Here is a 17,499-nt window from a genome sequence, read left to right as displayed (position 1 = left end):
TTTTTTTTTTTTTTTTTTTTTTTTGTCTTTTTGCCTTTTCTGGGGCTGCTTCCACGGCATATGGAGGTTTCCAGGCTAGGGGTCTAATTGGAGCTGTAGCCGCCGGCCTACGCCAGAGCCACGTCTGCGCCAGAGCTACATCTGCAAACCACACCAAAGCTCACAGCAACGCCGGATTCTTAACCCACTGAGCAAGGTCAGGGATCGAACCCACAACTCATGGTTCTTAGTCGGATTCGTTAACCACTGAGCCACGACGGGAACTCCTAGACTGAATATATTTAAAGATACTGGTGAACTGAAGTGAGATGGTCACAGGCAGAGCAAAGATAAATATTTACCTCAGAAAAATGCCAAGCAAAGCGATATAACCATGCACGGTAGATCAGATTATTGTGCAGAATTACAGAGAACTGCTATATTCTGAGAGCATATCTGTAAACACTGCCTGGTCCAGCAATGATAAGCAAGACAATAGGTAAACTGCATTGGCTTGTATTGGTAGCACATATACCAAAAATAGTAGGAAGTCACAAGTATAGTCATTACGGTAAAAACTGTAAGCCACATAATAAATATTATAATGTTAATTGTGTATATTAACACCTTTACACTATAATTTTATTTTATTATTTTAGTTGATTTTTTTATTAAAGCATAGTTGACTTACAATGTTGTGCCAATTTTTGCTGTACAACAAAGTGATCCAGGGACGCATTTATACACATTCCCTTTCTTATATTATCTTCCATCATTGTCTATCCCAAGAGACTGGATAGAGTTCCCTGTGCAATACAGCAGAAACTCATTGCTCATCTATTCTCAACGTATAGTTTGCATCTACTAACTCCAAACTTCCAGTCCATCCCACCCATCGCCCTCCCCCTTGGCAACCACAAGTCAGTTCTCTATGTCTTTTTAGACTATAATTTTAATTAAAATTACTCTAATTTTAAAATCACATTTCACTTTTTTATATAAATATAGTCAACTATGTGCATTTATTCATTCAGTCAATAAACAATTTTGAGGAGTTTACTCTGTACTAAGTCATATTCTAGATACTGAGGGATACAGTGATTAATAAGAAAGTCTCTGCTCTCACAGATAAGAATATTTCAGATAATAGCAAGAGGCACAGGGAAAATGAAAGAATATAATACACTACAGGGAGAAGAGAGGCCACTCAGATTCTAGAAGGAAGTGAATTTTACATTCATCAATTGACTCTTCACTGCAGTGTCTAGGCTTTTCTCTTGGTTGGTTGGACTTTTGTGGCTGGTAGTTTTGTTTTTTCCATCTTTTAAAAGAAAAGGCTCATGAGTGCTCTGTCCTCCTAAATTTGGACATGGATGCATAATTTTCTGCCTGTGTAATTTATACTTGAACAAAAACTTGTCTAGGTATAGAATTCTTTGAGTCACATTTTATTTCCCTTGGAATTTCATAGCTATTCTTCCATTATCTTTTGCATTTAGATGTGGAAAATCTGAAGCCACTCATATTTCCCGTTGCAAGATGACTTGCCATTTCTAAGCCATTTCTAACTGACTGACTGAAGTATTTTCTTTTTCTTGAAGTTCAGTCACTTTACCGAGATACAATTTCATTTTATATCAGTTTTTTTAATAGTACATGATATGCCCCTTTGCTCTGTTAATTCCTTTTTTTTTTCCCTCAGTCATTGGGGGAAATTTTCTCCTACCAAAGGTTATTTTACTCTTCCATTTGATGAATTATCTTTTGTAGGAAAAATCATCCATAAAGTGTTTTTTACTGCCCATGGTATTTCTGTATATTGTCCTGTTATTTTCATCTGGAACATACAATGGGCCATTCTGTCCTGATACTTACTGATTTCACAGCTCATGCTGCATTTCTCACCAACCAGAGAACATTGTCTTTTCTCATCATTTCTACGTGAGGCCACAATTTTGTCTGTTCTATCTGTTCTTGTGAAGCCTGGGAACATAAGATGGATGGGGTGTGTGGAGTGGTAGTTCAACAGGGGAAGGGAAGAAGGCAAAGGCAAAGTTATAGTCAGTTGAACTGATGAACAAGGATTGTGCTCCTTTTTTTTTTTTTTTTTTTTTTTTTTTGGCTTTTTTAGGGCCATGCCTGAAGCATGTGGAAGTTCCCAGGCAGGGATCTAATCAGAGCTGCAGCTGCTGGTCTACACCACAGCCACAGCAATGGCAGATCTGAGCTGCGTCTGGAACCCAGACCACAGCTCATGGCAATGCCAGATCTTTAACCCACTGAGTGAGGCCAGGGATTGAATTCCAATCCTCACAGATACTAGTTGGGGTCATTATCGCTGAGCCATGACAGGAACTCCATTTTCTAACAATTTTTTTTTTCCAAGTTCATTGTGGGGTTTGATGAGTTGCCTTTCTTAGGGAGAGAGTAGTCACTTGGCTTTCAAGGTTTCCTACCCATGGAGAGTGAAGTGTTTTGCTGCAGACAGAGACCGTGACATGCAGGGATCATTTACCCACTACACTTGCCTTTCCCCAGCAGACATGTCTGCTGCTTCTTTCCAGGGTGAAGTATTAGTGAGATCTTTTTCAGAATTTTTTCCACTTCTGTTACCATCTGTATGCGTTTTCTATGGCTGCCATAACACATGTCCACATACAGGGTGGCCTGAAACAATAGATATCTATTATCTCAGAGTTCAGGAGGCCCACGTTTGAAATCAAAGTGTTGGCTGAGTTCCATGCCTCTCTCTTAGCTTTTGGAGGCTGTTAGTAATCCTTGGAGTCCCTTAGCTTGTAACTGTCTAATTCCAATTTCTGCTTCACATGGCCTTTCCTCTTTGTCTTTTCTCTCCTCTTCACTTCTAAGAACACTTGTCATTGGATGTAGGACCCACATAATCCACCTTCCTTCTTCCAGATGAGGAAACTCTCATCTGGAGATTCATTACTTATATCTGCACAGACCCTGTTTCCACATCAAGTCATGTTCACAGTCTCCAGGTCTGTTTCATTTGGGATGTCACCACTCAACCCACTACACCACGTATCCTATTATTTTTGGAGGCCTGTGATTTTAGGAGATGCTATTAGTCACGTGGGTTCTTGAAAGGTTTTTCTCCTTCTCAGGCTGCCAGTCTTCAATGACCTTTTCGCATAAAGAAGTGTCTTTTACTTAGTTTGATACACTTTTATACTTGTATAAGGTTTTTAGGTCCTCAATCTTAGCTCATTTTAATATGCTTCCATGTGTCATCTTAACCCAGTAGTATATTTTAGATAATGAATAAGAGTTTACCTTTAGACTCTACTGTGTGATTGTTTAAAGCATGTGTTAAAGTCCATTGTTAAGATTAGACTCTATGTTACCTCATTTCTTTTTTTTCTTTTTTTTTTTTATAATTTTTTTATTTTCCCACTGTACAGCAAGGGGGTCAGGTTATCCTTACTGTTACCTCATTTCTTTGCTGTAATGAGATCATAGTAGTTTTATAAACAGGTTATGATATGCCATCAAAATAGGTGTGGCATACTGCAGGAGATCAAGAGTACCATGATGTCATATCTTTCCAGTTTTTCCAATTAAACTAGTTCTATCCCCACTTGCTAAATTCGTAGAGATCTTTTTTCAGTCTTCTGAATTGTATGTGAATATAGAGTTTACTTAGGGCCAGCAGATTAGATTTCTTTACATATGCCATGGAGACAAAGCAGGACTATTTAATCCATCCACAGCTTTGGGTTTATGCTTTTTCTTTCTGTTGCAGCTAAAAGACATCAACACAAGAGTTCCCCCGTTGTGGCTCAGTGGGTTAAGAACCTGATGTTGTCTCTGCAAGGATGTGGGTTTGATCCCTGGCCTCACTCAGAGGGTTAAGGTCTGGCATTGCTGCAAGCTGTGGCATAGGTTGCAGATGCAGCTCGAGATCCAGTGTGGCTGTGGCTGTAGAATAGGCAGGCCCCAGCTGTAGCTCTGATTCGACCCCTCACCAGGCAACTTCTGTACACTTCAAGCACAGCCATAAAAAGAAAAGGAAAAAAAAAGGTATCAACAAAGAAAACTAGTGTAACATAGTCCGATGGTCTTCCTAGTCCTGAGAACAGTACAAGCTGTACAAGGTGTACAGATCTCAGGTCTCAAATGTATAATTATCTAACTCACACTTAATGTCTAGCATTGTTTCCAAAGACATCTGCAATGGCAGGATACTTGGATCAAAAAAGTCATGCCAGTCTGTATACTCTATTCTGGATTAAACTTTCCGAACAATTATCTTGAATCTGCTGCTGAGTCCGGATGACCAGCCAAGGCTTCTTTCTCTCATAAATAAATTCACCATGTAAGTGAATATCTGCCAGAAACAATTCACTCATAAATAATCTAATATCGTAGGACCTCAAAAAATAAGATACTAGTTCTTACTCTCATTCTGCCAGAAAACTATATATGGAAATGTATTTTTTTCTCCTTAGCAACCAGTTATGCATTAAAAAGGACACTGGGAGTTCCCGTCGTGGCACAGTGGTTAACTAATCCGACTAGGAACCATGAGGTTGCGGGTTCAATCGGCCTTGCTCAGTGAGTTAAGGATCTGGCGTTGCTGTGAGCTGTGGTGTAGGTTGCAGACGCAGCTGGGATCTCACGTTGCTATGGGTCTAGCGTAGGCCAGTGGCTACAGCTCTGATTGGACCCCTAGCCTGGGAATCTCCATGTGCCGCGGGAGCGGCCCAAAAAAAGAGCAAAAAGACAAAGAAAAAAATAAAAATAAATAAAAATAAAAAAAATAAAAAGGACACAGGATTTGTAAAATTACATAATTATAAACTAGTCTTCTTTTATATTTAAATTAATTAATTATTGTACGTCTTTTTAAAAAACTAGACTTACTTTTAAAAACAGTTTTAGGTTTACAGACAAACTAGAAGAAAAAAGGACAATTCATGAATCATTACTGTTACGTTATTATTAACTTAAATTCAAAGTTTATACTAAGGTTCACTCATTGTGCTGTAAAGTTCTACGGGTTTTGACAAATGTATGTTATGTTTCCATCATGAAAATGTCATACTGAATAGTTTCACTTCTCTAAAATTATCCTGCATGCCGCCTATTCATTCCTCTCTCCCCAGTCTCTGGGAACCACTGATCTCTTTACTGTCTCCACCATTTCGCCATTTCTAGAATGTCAGATAGTTGGAATCATACTGTATGTAGTTCTTTAAGACTGGATTCTTTGGCACAATATGCATTGAAGATACCTCCATGTCTCTCTGTAGTTTGATAGTTCGTTTCATTTTATCACTGATTATATTCCACTGACTGGACATACCACATTTGTTCGTCTGTTTATCTGTTGAAGGACACCTTGGTCACCTCCACTTTTGGCAAATATGAATAAATAAACCTTCTATGAACATTAGCATGGTAGTTTTAATGTGGATATCAGTTTTCGGCTCATTTGGGTACATATCTAGAAGAGTGACTGCATTGTATGACTATGTTTAAATTTTTTTCCTGTCTTTTTAGGGCTGTACCCATGGCATGTGGAGGTTCCCAGGCTAAGGGTCCAATTGGAGCTACAGCTGCCGACCCAGGCCACAGACACAGCAACTCCAGATCTGAGCCGCATCTGCAAGGTACACCACAGCTCATGGCAACGCCAGATCCTAACCCACTAAGCAACGCCAGGAATCAAACCCTCAACCTCATGGATCCTGGTCAGATTCGTTTCCGCTGCACCACAGTGGGAACTCCTGACTGTTTAATTTTGTAAGAAACTGCCAAACTGCCTTCCACAATGGCTTCCTTCCACAATGGCTGTACTGTTTTACAGCCCCCCAACAATGGATGAGAATACCTACAGCTTCACATCCTTGCCAACATTTGGTGTGAGTGTTTTTTTATTCCATTCATTTAATAATTGTGTAGTTCCATCTCACCATTTTAATTTATAGTTCCCAATGATATATGATATTGAACATCACTTCATATACCTATTTTTTATGTATGTGTATATCTTCTTTGGTGAGGTGTCAGTTTGCGTATTTTGCCCATTTTTTCCCTACTGAATTGGTTATTTTTTATCATTGAGTTTTAACAGTTGTTTGGATATTTATCTGATAAGTGTTTTGGAAATAATTTTTTTTCCAAATCTGTGGCTTGTCTTTTCATTCTCTTCACTGTTTTTCTCAGAGCAGGGTTTTAATTTTCATGAAGTCAGATTTCAATTTTTTTCTTTCATGGGTTGTGCTACTGGGTGCTGTACCTAAAAAGTTATCATCAAATCCAAGGTTACCTAGTCTTTTCTCTATACTATTTTCTATGAATTTCATAGTTTTGTGTTTTACATTTAGGTCTATGATCCATTTTGAGTCAATTTTTGATGTTCCATATACTTTGGAATCATGTTGTTCATATTCACAGAATAACTTACCTTATTTTGACTGGATAGGCAAAGAAGAAGAATTTGAAAAATCCTACAGAAATTCATTATAAACATTCTCAGCCAAGTAGGATTTGAGAAAAATTTATTTAATTACATTTGAGTTTAGGGCTCTGATACATGAATTTTGAAAATGACACAGACATTTAGTCCATAACAAATGAGGGTCATTCACATCAAGAAGGGTAACTTGACCTGTTTTCCTCATAGTCTATTGATTTAAACGGTAATAATATTGAAAAAATATCTTCACAGCAACATCTGGACTGGTGCATGAGCAAGCAACTGGGTACCGCAGCCTGTCCAAATTGACTCATAAAGTTCACTATCACAATAACATTCCTTTATTATCCTTTTAATAGACATAGAATTAGTAATAGTGGCCTCTCTTTTTTTTTTTTTTTTTTTTTTGTCTTTTTGTCTTTTGTTGTTGTTGCTATTTCTTGGGCCACTCCCACGGCATATGGAGGTTCCCAGGCTAGGGGTTGAATCGGAGCTGTAGCCACCGGCCTACGCCAGAGGCACAGCAACGCGGGATCCAAGCCGCGTCTGCAACCTACACCACAGCTCACGGCAACGCCGGATCGTTAACCCACTGAGCAAGGGCAGGGACCGAACCCGCAACCTCATGGTTCCTAGTCGGATTCGTTAACCACTGCGCCACGACGGGAACTCCTTTTTTTTTTTTTTTTTTTTTTTTTTTTTTTTTTGTCTTTTTGTCTTTTGTTGTTGTTGTTTATTTCTTACATTAGTAAGTTGTGCCTTCTTTCTTATTTTCTTGGTTGGACTGGCTAGAAAGTGGTTTACCAATTTTATTCATCTTTTCAAATAACTAAGTTATTAGTTTCATTGATTTTTCTCTATTAATTTCTTGTTTTCAATTTCTTCTCTATTTTTTGTTAATTATTTTCCTATCATCAATTTAAAGTTATTTAATCTTTTCTATTTTTCTAATATGGAAGGTTAGATAGTTAACATATCTTCTTTCCTAACATATGCATTCAATGCTCTAAGCACTACTTTTACTGTATTTCATGAATTTTGTTAATGTGTATTTTTTTCACTTAAATAAAAAGATATTTTAAATACTAAAAAAATTTTTTTAAATATTTTAAAATTTCTCTTGAGGCTTTTTCTTTGTTCCATATGCTATGTAAAAGTGTGTTTTTCGGTCTGCAAATATTTGGGGATTTTTCCTTTATCTTCCTGTTACTGATTTCCAGTTTAATTACATTTTGGTTTGAGAGCATAATTTGCATGATTTCTATTTTAAAAAAAATTGTTAAGGTGTATTTTAGGACTCAGAATGTGTTCAACCATAGTGAAAATTCCATGTCAACTTGCAAAAAATGTGTATGATGCTCTTGTTCAATGAAGATTTTACAATATCAATTAGATCTGGTTAATTTACAGTGCTTTTTAGTCTAATTACTAAAGACTAAGGTAGTGGAGGTCCATAGAGTGAATGACTTATAAGTATTAAGGAGATATACTACTCAACAGGACTTGGTGATGGATGAGATGAAGGAGCCAGGATTGTTCCAGGCTTTCATGACTAAATGATTGGGCAAATGTTCTTCCCTAAGACAGAGAATGTAGAAGGAGGAACTGGCCAAAAGTGATGATAAATAGTCTTCCATTATGTACGGTGTGCCACAATACATCTGGGCAGAGATTTCTAATTGGTATTTGCATAGTTCTAAAGATCATGGAAGGGATACAGACCTGAGGGTATTTGAGAGCTGTTTATGTCAAAACAGAAATTAAATCTGTAAGGGCCCCTAGAATAGAGGCAGAGACAGAGTTAAAGATACTGGCAATTGTAAAAGTCAATCTATTCATCATGAGATTTCATAATTTAATAACTTTAAGGACAGCAAGCTCTTTGTATGCCTGCAATTAGACTGAGTCATTCCTAGAAAGTATTTGGCCATCTCTAGCAGCCTTTATATTTTTAACCAGATTGTTCTGGTGACTAAGAGCTGCATCATTCAATAATAATGAGCCATATTTAAGCAAAACTTTTTTTATAGATAAAATAATATTGTATAACATCTAAAATTGCTTTTTATTAGATATCAGGAAAACACCTTACATCTTATTTATAACAAATTTCCAAAGAGATATTCAAGAAAAATGACTTCCTAGCCTATGTGAATTTCTGGTTTTCCATTAATTTCTGGTGTTGATTTACAATTCATGAATTATTTATTATATATTATTGCAATTCCTATAATTATTCATATGAAAAACTACATGTACAATGCTGAGCATTCTGTGGGATACAAAGATGAATCAAACATAAATTGTCCTTAAGATAAATATAGACTTGTATGGGGAAATAAGACATCAGTTTAGGTAAGTATACAAGGAGTACAGACTTAAGAATCACAGACAATTTTAAAATGGAATTAAGAGAAAAATTCCATTTACTATAACCCTAACCCTCTCCCTCCTTCTCTCCCTCTCCCTCCCTCTCCCTCTCTCCCTCCCTCCCTCACAAAATACTTAGGAATAAATTTAACAAAATAAATTCAAAGCTTACAGCATGAAAACTACTAAACATTGTTGAAAGAAATTCAAGAAGATCTAAGTAAGTGGAGAAACATCTCATATTCATGGACAAGAAGTACTGGCATGCAATACCCTTCAAACTGATCTATAGGTGCAGCAAAACCCCTAGAAGAATCCCAACTGACTTCTTTCTAGAAATCACCAAGGCAGTTCTAAAATTCATATGGAATTGCAAGGGACTGAAATAGCCAAAACAATCTTGAATGAGAATCAGTCAGAAGGTCTTACACTTTCTGCTTTCAAAACTTACTCCAAAGCAATGGTGATAAAGATAGTGTGGAACTGGCACAGGATAAATAAATATATAAATGGAATAGAATGAAAGAGCTGGAAATAAACCCATACATCTATGGTCAACTGATTTTTGACAAGGGTGTGAGCACTATTCAACAGGGTAAAGAATAGTCTTTTCTTGTTCAAATATGTTTTATTTATTGCTTTATAAAATAATTATTTTTGAATATATTTCACTCCAGTCCTTGATTATATATCCACTAGAGTCAGAATTTAGAAGTCTAATGTTTGACACCGAGCATTCCACATAGGAGAGGATTAATAAATATTTATAAAAGGAGGAAAATAATCAATTTCTGGCCAGTAATGAAAGAAGAGAGGAAGGGAAAGAAGAAATAAACAGGCTCTTTCCCTTGTTTCAAAAAATTTTAGCACTATGATAAACTCTAGAGATAATTCAGTTTTCACATTTCATAAGGGATTGAAAAGTACCAAACAGGTTAAATGAGGTATCTAAGATCAAAGTGCTTGCTAATAACAAAGCCAGGTCTTCTGATCCTTCATTCAGTGTCCCTTACACTGAACTGAAATGCTGTTTCACTCAAAAGCAATCTAATCAAGGCTATCAATGAAAAAATATTTTTCCATGCTGCAGAACATTGGTTTACTTATCCTTAAAATAGATGCTCAATCATGGATTCACAAATGAAATGGATGACTTTAAAATAATGGCTAATTGAATTTACAGCCTAGTTTTTGCTTCCACATTATTTCTACTTTGTTACTGTGGTTGAGATAAAAACTGAAAAACAAATGAAACTCATAGGAGCTAATATCCACAGAGTGTATTTTGTGGCACTGCAGACCTGATGCAATAGAATTTATGTATTAGCTGAAATCAGGGTGCTATTTTAATTTTTCATTTAAGTTTATGACTTCTTTCCTTATGAGTCAGGGACATACATGGAGTTATCCAGTGGAATTCCCAGATCATCACAAGTCCTCAAAAACATGAGTCTGGGAGAAGGACCCAGCAACTTGTGTTTTAATAAGCCTATCAGTTCATCTGAAGTACCCTAAAGTTATGAATCATCACCTTGTTCCATGCCTATCTACAATTTTCATCTAAATTTAAATAAAAAAATTAAAAAAATAAATTTCGGAAGTGGTTTCCCACTGTCTCTTTGCTTTCCATCCTACTCCACAAATTATCCATATGATTGCCAGAAAATGGTTATAAAATAAAAATCTGATGGTGTTATTTCATTCTTCCTTCATTCACCAACTATTTATTGAGACTTCTAGCCCTTCAGGGTACAGTAGTAAACACAAAGGACAAAGATTTCTATTCTTATGGGGCATATATTCAGTGTTTCTTTTTTTTCCCATCCAAAATCCTCAGTGACTTCCTGTTTAGAAAAAAATGTCCAAACTCCTTTATATGAGGGGTACAGCATTCAGTGGTTCAGACTTCCTCTGAAGATTTGGTTCTCATTTTGCCTCTTATGACCCTACTACACCATGCCAGTTGGTTTCTTATTTACTTTCCTTTGCAAGATGATCTATCCCTTCCCCTGGGGATCCTCTCAACCCTGTTTTACTCTTTTTTGGCAAAACCTACATGTATTTTAAGATTCAAAAATCATGTGAGACCAAAACTCACACAAAAAGAAAGGTATGATCTAAATAGAACTATATCTATTGAATGAATAAAATCAATAATTAATAACCTCCCCAAACAGAAAGCACCAGGTCCAGATGGGTTCACTGGTAAATTCTAACATACGTTTAAGCTAGAAATTATAAAAATTCTCCATAATTTCTTACAGAGAGTAGAAATAGAGGGAAATTTCCTAATTCATTCTATAATACAATCATTATGATACCAGAACCAGATAAAGACATTGTAAGAAAAAAAAATACAAAGGAGTCTTTCTCATGAACATAGATGTAAAAATCCTCAGTAACATATTAGCATATCAAAACCAAAAAAATACAAAAAGGATTGTACACCACAACCAAGTGGGAATTATTCTAAATATGCAAGCCTAATTCAACATTGGCAAATCAATTAATGTAACTCTCTACATCAAGAGAGTTTAAAAAAAGTCACATGATCTTAGCATTTGACAAAATATAACACCTATTCATGAAAAAAAAAAAAAAAACCTCTCAACAAATTAGGAAAAGAGCAAACTTTGTCAACTTAATAAAAGATCATCCAAAAATCCTATAGCTAATGTATTACTTAATGGTGAGGAACTTGAAGTTTTCCCATTAAGATCACGAAGAAGATAAGGATATCCCTTTACACTACTCCTTTTCAACACTGTACTAGAAGTACTTGCTAATGCAATAAGGCAAGAACAGGAAATAAAAGGAATACAGATTGGGAAAGAATACATAAAACTGGAAAAAGCAAAGCAAGGGAGACATTATAAAGATCAGTGGTTGCTAGAGGTTGAGGGGAGTAGAAAGAGAAACAGGCATAGAATAAAGGATTTTTAGAGAAGTGAAAATACTCTGTATGATAATATGATTATATGTCATTATACTTTCTCCAAATTCATAGACTATACTACACAAGAGTGAGGCCTAAGAGAAACTGTGGACTTTGAGTAATTTTGATGTGTCAATGTAGGTGCATCCTTCATTAAAAAAAATGTACCTTTTCAGTGAGTAATGTTAATAGTGGGGAGGCTCTGCATGAGTGGAGGCATGGAATATATAAGAAATATACACATTTCTCTCAATTCGGTTGTAAATATAAGACTGCTCTAAAAAGTACCTTTAAAAAAGTCAAGAGAGAAAAAAAAGAATCATGTTTGCTATGAAGACTTAACTGACTTCTCTCCTTAAAAAGGGAAATGACAACTCCCACTTTGGTGCTCACAAGGTACCCTATTTTATATGTAATTCCATTTTACACATGTTAATAGGTAAAATAAAATCTGTATACCAAGAAAAACAAGATAAAAAGGTAAATGATAAACTGGAAAATGTTTCAACAAATATGATAGTTATAAAATTTTTATACTTAATATGTAATGAGCTCCTATCAAATAATGGGAATTTCAATAAAAGCCAATAGACAAATGGCAAAGAATATTGAGGGATACAAAGGAGAATATATCCTTAAGCTGTTCACAGCACTACCACTGTCATTGCTCTGTCCATTGCTCTGACTTGGCCATGCTTAGTGGTGTGTGGAGTTATGTGGATTGCACAGAGGCATTGTGTTGCAAAAGTTTTGTACTGCATTTAATTTCTAAAGCATTTTAACAATAGAATCCCTAAAAATGTAGACAATTAACATAATAAATATCAATAATTGACTTAATAGAAATGATGAGGATTCAGAAGAGCCAAAACAGTGTTAAAAAAGGATCATAGTTGGAAGACTCACACTTCCAACTTACAAAGACTAACTATGGAGCTACTATGATAAACACTGTATAATAGCAACATAACAGATATATAGACAATGGAATGGAACTGAAAATCTAGAAATATGCCCATACATTTTGGTACAACAGATTTTGAATAATTGTTTGAAGACAATTCAATGGGGAAAAGTCTTTTCAAAAAAATACGTGGGTAAACTAGAAATGAATGAGACAACCCACAGAATGGGAGAAAATATTTGCAAATGAATCTACTGACAAAGAATTAACCTCCAAAATTTATAAACACCTCCTACAGTTCCATACCAAAAAAACAAACAACCCTATCAAAAAATGGACAGGAGATCTAAACAGACAGTTCTCCAAAGAAGACATGCAGATGGCCAAAAAACACATGAAAAGATGTTCAACATCACTCATTATTAGAGAAATGCAAATCAAAGCCACCATGAGGTATCACCTTACACCAGCCATTAGAATGGCCATCATCAAAAAGTCTATAAACAATAAGTTCTGGAGAGGGTGTGGAGAAAAGGGAACCCTATTACACTGTTAGTGGGAATGTAAATTGGTACAACCACTGTGGAAAACAGTATGGAGATTCTGCAGAAAACTAAAAATAGAACTACCATTTGATCCAGCAACCCCACTCCTGGGCATCTATCCGGACAAAACCAGGACTTGAAAAGACACACGTACTCCAATGTTCATTGAAGTACTATATACAATAGCCAAGACATGGAAACAATCTAAATGTCCATTGACAGAGGAGTGGATAAAGAAGTCATGGTACATATACACAACTGAATACTACTCAGCCATTAAAAGGAACGAAATAACGGCATTTGCAGCAACATGGATGGACCTAGAAACTCTCATGCTAAGTGAAGTCAGTCAGACAATGAGACACCAACATCCAGTGCTGTCACTGACATGTGGAATCTGAAAAAAGGACACAATGAACTTCTTTGCAGGATAGATATTGACTCACAGACTTTGAAAAACTTATGGTTTCCAAATGAGACAGGTTGGGGGAAGGGGGAATGCACTGAGGGTTTGGGATGGAAATGCTGTAAAATTTAGTTGTGATTAGTGTTGTACAACTATAAACGTTATAAAAATCATTAAGTAATAAAAAAAACCCTAGAAACGAAACTGAATTTCTACCTCATATCATATACAAAAATTAACTAAAAACAGATCAAAGACCTAAGTGTGAACCAAAACTATACCACTCTTATAAAAAATAAAGGGGTGTATCTCTGTTACCTTAGATTAAGCAATAGTTTCTTAGATAGGACACCATAAGCATTACCAAAAAAATAAAAAAGAAAGAATAAAAAATTGGACTTCATCAAAATAAACTTTTGTGCTTCAATGGACACTGTAAAAAAAAAGTTGAAAAGACAATCCACAGGATAGGAGAAGATATTTGCAAACTGCACATCTGATAAAGGCCTGGTATCCAGAACATATAAAAAACTCTCAAAATCGAACAATAAAAAGACAACTCAAGTTAAAAATGAGCAAAGAATTTTTTTCAAAATTCTTCAAAACACTATACATTGGACAATTAGAGTGGTCAATATTGAAAAGATGCTTGACATCATAAGTCATCAGGGAAATGTAAACCAAAGGAGCAGTGAGATACTACTTGACACCCACTAGGATGACTAGAGTAAAACTTATCAGACAAGTTTTGGTGAAGATATAAAGAAACTAGAACCCTTATACACTGTGCTGTAAGGGTAAAATGGTGCAGTCACTTTGGACATAGTTCGGGATTTCCTCAAAAGTTAAACATAAAGTTACCACATGACCCAATAATTCCACTCATAGGTGTATATTGAAGAGAATTGCATGGAAACCTGTACAATCAATATTTAAAGAAACATTACTCATAATAGCCAAAGAGTATAAACAACTCAAATGTCCATCAACTTATGAGTAGATAAACACAATATAGTATATCCATTCAATAGACTATTGATCTATAAGAAATGAAGTACAGATTCATGCTACAATATGGATGAATCTTGAGAACTTTATGGTAAGTGAAAGAAGTCTAGTACATATGGCTCCACATTGTATGATTCCATTTATATAAAATGTCCAGAAAAGGCATATCCATAGAAACATAAAGTAAATTAGTGGCTACCAGGGACTGGGTATGAAGAATGGAAAGTAATTACTAAATTATTTCACTCTTTGAGGTGATGAAAGTGTTCTGGAAGATAGTGGTGATGCTTCTGCAACTCGTGAATATACTTAAAGTCACTAGATTGTACACTTTGAAAGGTACATTGGATTTTTTTTGTGTGTGTACATGTATAATTGAATCACTTTGTTGTACAGCAGAAAGTATCACAACATTGCAAGTCAACTCTACTTCGATAAACCTTAAAAAATGAAAAAAATATATATTGAAATTTATCTCAGTGCAAAATTAACATAAATTGTGAGTAATTGCTAAAAGAAACAACCGGTGTGCCTAGCAATCGAAGAAATGTAAATCAAAAGGCTGTTTTTCCATTGCTTTAGTAGATATTACCAAAAATAAAAATACTCATTGTTGACAAGAATAATGATTTCATACATGACTGTAAGAACTGTAAATTGATGGGTCTTTTCTGGAAAATAATGTGGTAATACATATTGAGAAACTCAAAGTGCTGATTCTATTCAGCTTAGTCATCTTAGTTCTAGGAATCTGCATTCCTTGTTTAGCAGACCATATGGAAAAAGGGTCCTTGTTATTTTTTATGAACCTCCTGTTCCTCTGAGGTAGGTAGAAAAATGAATCTCCCCCTTACCATGGGCCCTATCTGGATTCTATGTAATAGTTCCCATCATTTCTATTTTCTTCCTTCTACAACTCAATTCCACCTTGTTGATCTGCTCTGGATGACTTTAACAGAATTGGAAACATCTGTTCAGCTCCCCATCATCTTTCCCTACAAGTCAACGAGTCCAGCCACCATCCTAGTAGTCCTGATACCCTTCTTTCATGAGGTTAGCATCACATGTTCTTCTTCAAAGCAAAGAAAGAAAGAAAAAAAACCAAAACAAAAACAGGGCTATCACCTGCTTTGCCTCATAATATTGAGGGCTTTTTTTCTGGAGCCAGAATGCTTTGGGTCTGAATTCCAGTTTTACTTAACTATGTGATCCAAGTCTTAATTTTCTCATTACATGGAGTTATCAGAGGGATTACATAACTAATACATGGAAAGTGATCAGAGCTGGGCTGGCACACAGCTTGAATTTGTGTGAGTTATTATTATCATCATCTAATAGAAATAGTGTGAAGTTCAAATAAGATAATGTGTATGGAACAGTTTTGTAATGTATTGCTATTACTATTTTTTATTACAGGGACATGTGTATCCCTCATCCTGACAGATTATAGAAGAACAAAGACTACCTTATTTTTTAATGGCTCACATTGCACATAGAAAGTGCTCAAAATCTGTACTATAGTTCAATGTTACTTTGTGATAAAATCACTACTGACTTTTGTTTATGTCTAAACATCATCACATCAAGACCACTCATGGAAGCTCCTGTTGTGGCTCAGTGGTAATGAGCCCGAACAGTATCCCTGAGGACTCAGGTTTGATCCCTGGCCTCACTTAGTGGGTTAAGGATCCAGCATTGCCCTGAGCTGTAGTGTAGGTCCCAGATGCCGTTTGGATCCCATGTTGCTGTGGCTGTGGCCTAGGCTGGCAGCTACAGCTCTGATTCGACTCCTGGCCTGGGAACTTCCATATGCTGCAGTGTGGGCCTAAAAAGAAAAAAGCACTCACAATCTTGCTCTAACAGATACATCCACTTGTGTCTTCCACTATGTCAGCAGTCTTTTCAAAGTGGAGTCCACAGTGGGTAATCCACTGCAAGTTTGGGAGAAAAATTTTTTGAAACTCCATCTATAGTTTTTTTCTCATCTTTTGTCCATTTTCATTGTTTGGTTATTATCACAATGTAATAATGTAGGCAAAATTACCACAAAAATGCTATAACATGCAAATAAATGCTAAATACGTATTGGAAGTGCAGGCTCACAAGAAGGGTGTACTGTCTAAGAAGTCTGGACCTCAACTTACTATCCCACATGATAGTTTCTCTCCTAGTATCAAGCTGTTTTACTCAATGCCTCCTAGAATACAGTTTGTTATTTCTTTGTTTCCAAATCTGACTCACAACCAGTCTGTTTGAAACAAGAGTATGGCAGCCACTCCTTTTCAAGCTGCAACTTGAATTCTTCACACTAAGACTTAACCATCACCAAATATAAGCTTCTTAGAAGAAGCTGTATATGTCTATATCCGGTCAATCCTTGCTTCTGCTCCCACCCCCACTGCCCCAGCACACAGAAGGATGTTCGATAATAACTAGCCCATAACAGACTCCGCATAAGTGTTTGCTGAATGAATAAACTGACACAGAGATTGCTACAGGAAGGCAGGAGAGTGTGCTGGTTAATAGCAGAGCCTCAGATCCTGGCTCTGCCAATTAACTGGGTCCACCCTGGGCCTCAGAATTTTCCTCAGTGAAATGAAGGTGATAAGAATACCTCTCACAGGGGCTAAATTTGTAAGAGTTAAATTTGTTAACACCTGGAAGGTATGCAATCAGTTATAACAATCAGTTCCTAAATGCTAGTAGTATTAATGGTCTTTCTGAGATGAAACACTGTAATGTCTGTAAAATATCTTGTACATGCTGATTGATAAGAATGATTCTTTGTGACTTTTCCTTCCTCTTCCCTCAAATTTATCCCTTCATATTTATAGAACTCTCGAGATGATTATGGCATTATTCACTTGGATTAATTCATTCACAGACTCTTTCATGTCCTGTGAAATA

The 17,499-nt window shown here is 36.0% G+C and overlaps 1 protein-coding gene across 5 annotated transcripts in view; it reads right to left on the bottom strand.

The window, feature by feature from the left end:
- Nucleotides 1-17,499, bottom strand: part of IL7 (interleukin 7) — a 68,921-nt gene that overhangs the window by 40,072 nt on the left and 11,350 nt on the right. The window contains exons 3-4 of one of the 5 annotated variants that reach the window (XM_085020898.1): nt 2,508-2,646; nt 1,637-1,962 (exon numbers count right to left, since the gene is read on the bottom strand). Of the exons in view, the coding sequence (XP_084877024.1) occupies nt 1,712-1,962; nt 2,508-2,646 (390 nt within the window). The 3' untranslated portion in view covers nt 1,637-1,711. 5 annotated transcript variants of the gene reach the window in all.

This window comes from Sus scrofa, chromosome 4 (assembly GCF_054392235.1).
Source record: "Sus scrofa isolate SSC_HxYL_T2T_F1_AM1 chromosome 4, Sscrofa_HxYL_maternal_Yorkshire_Landrace_v2.0, whole genome shotgun sequence".
Taxonomy (NCBI): Eukaryota; Metazoa; Chordata; class Mammalia; order Artiodactyla; family Suidae; genus Sus; species Sus scrofa.
The sequence above is the reverse complement of the archived record's forward strand: the minus strand, read 5'-3'. Positions and strand labels throughout refer to the sequence as shown.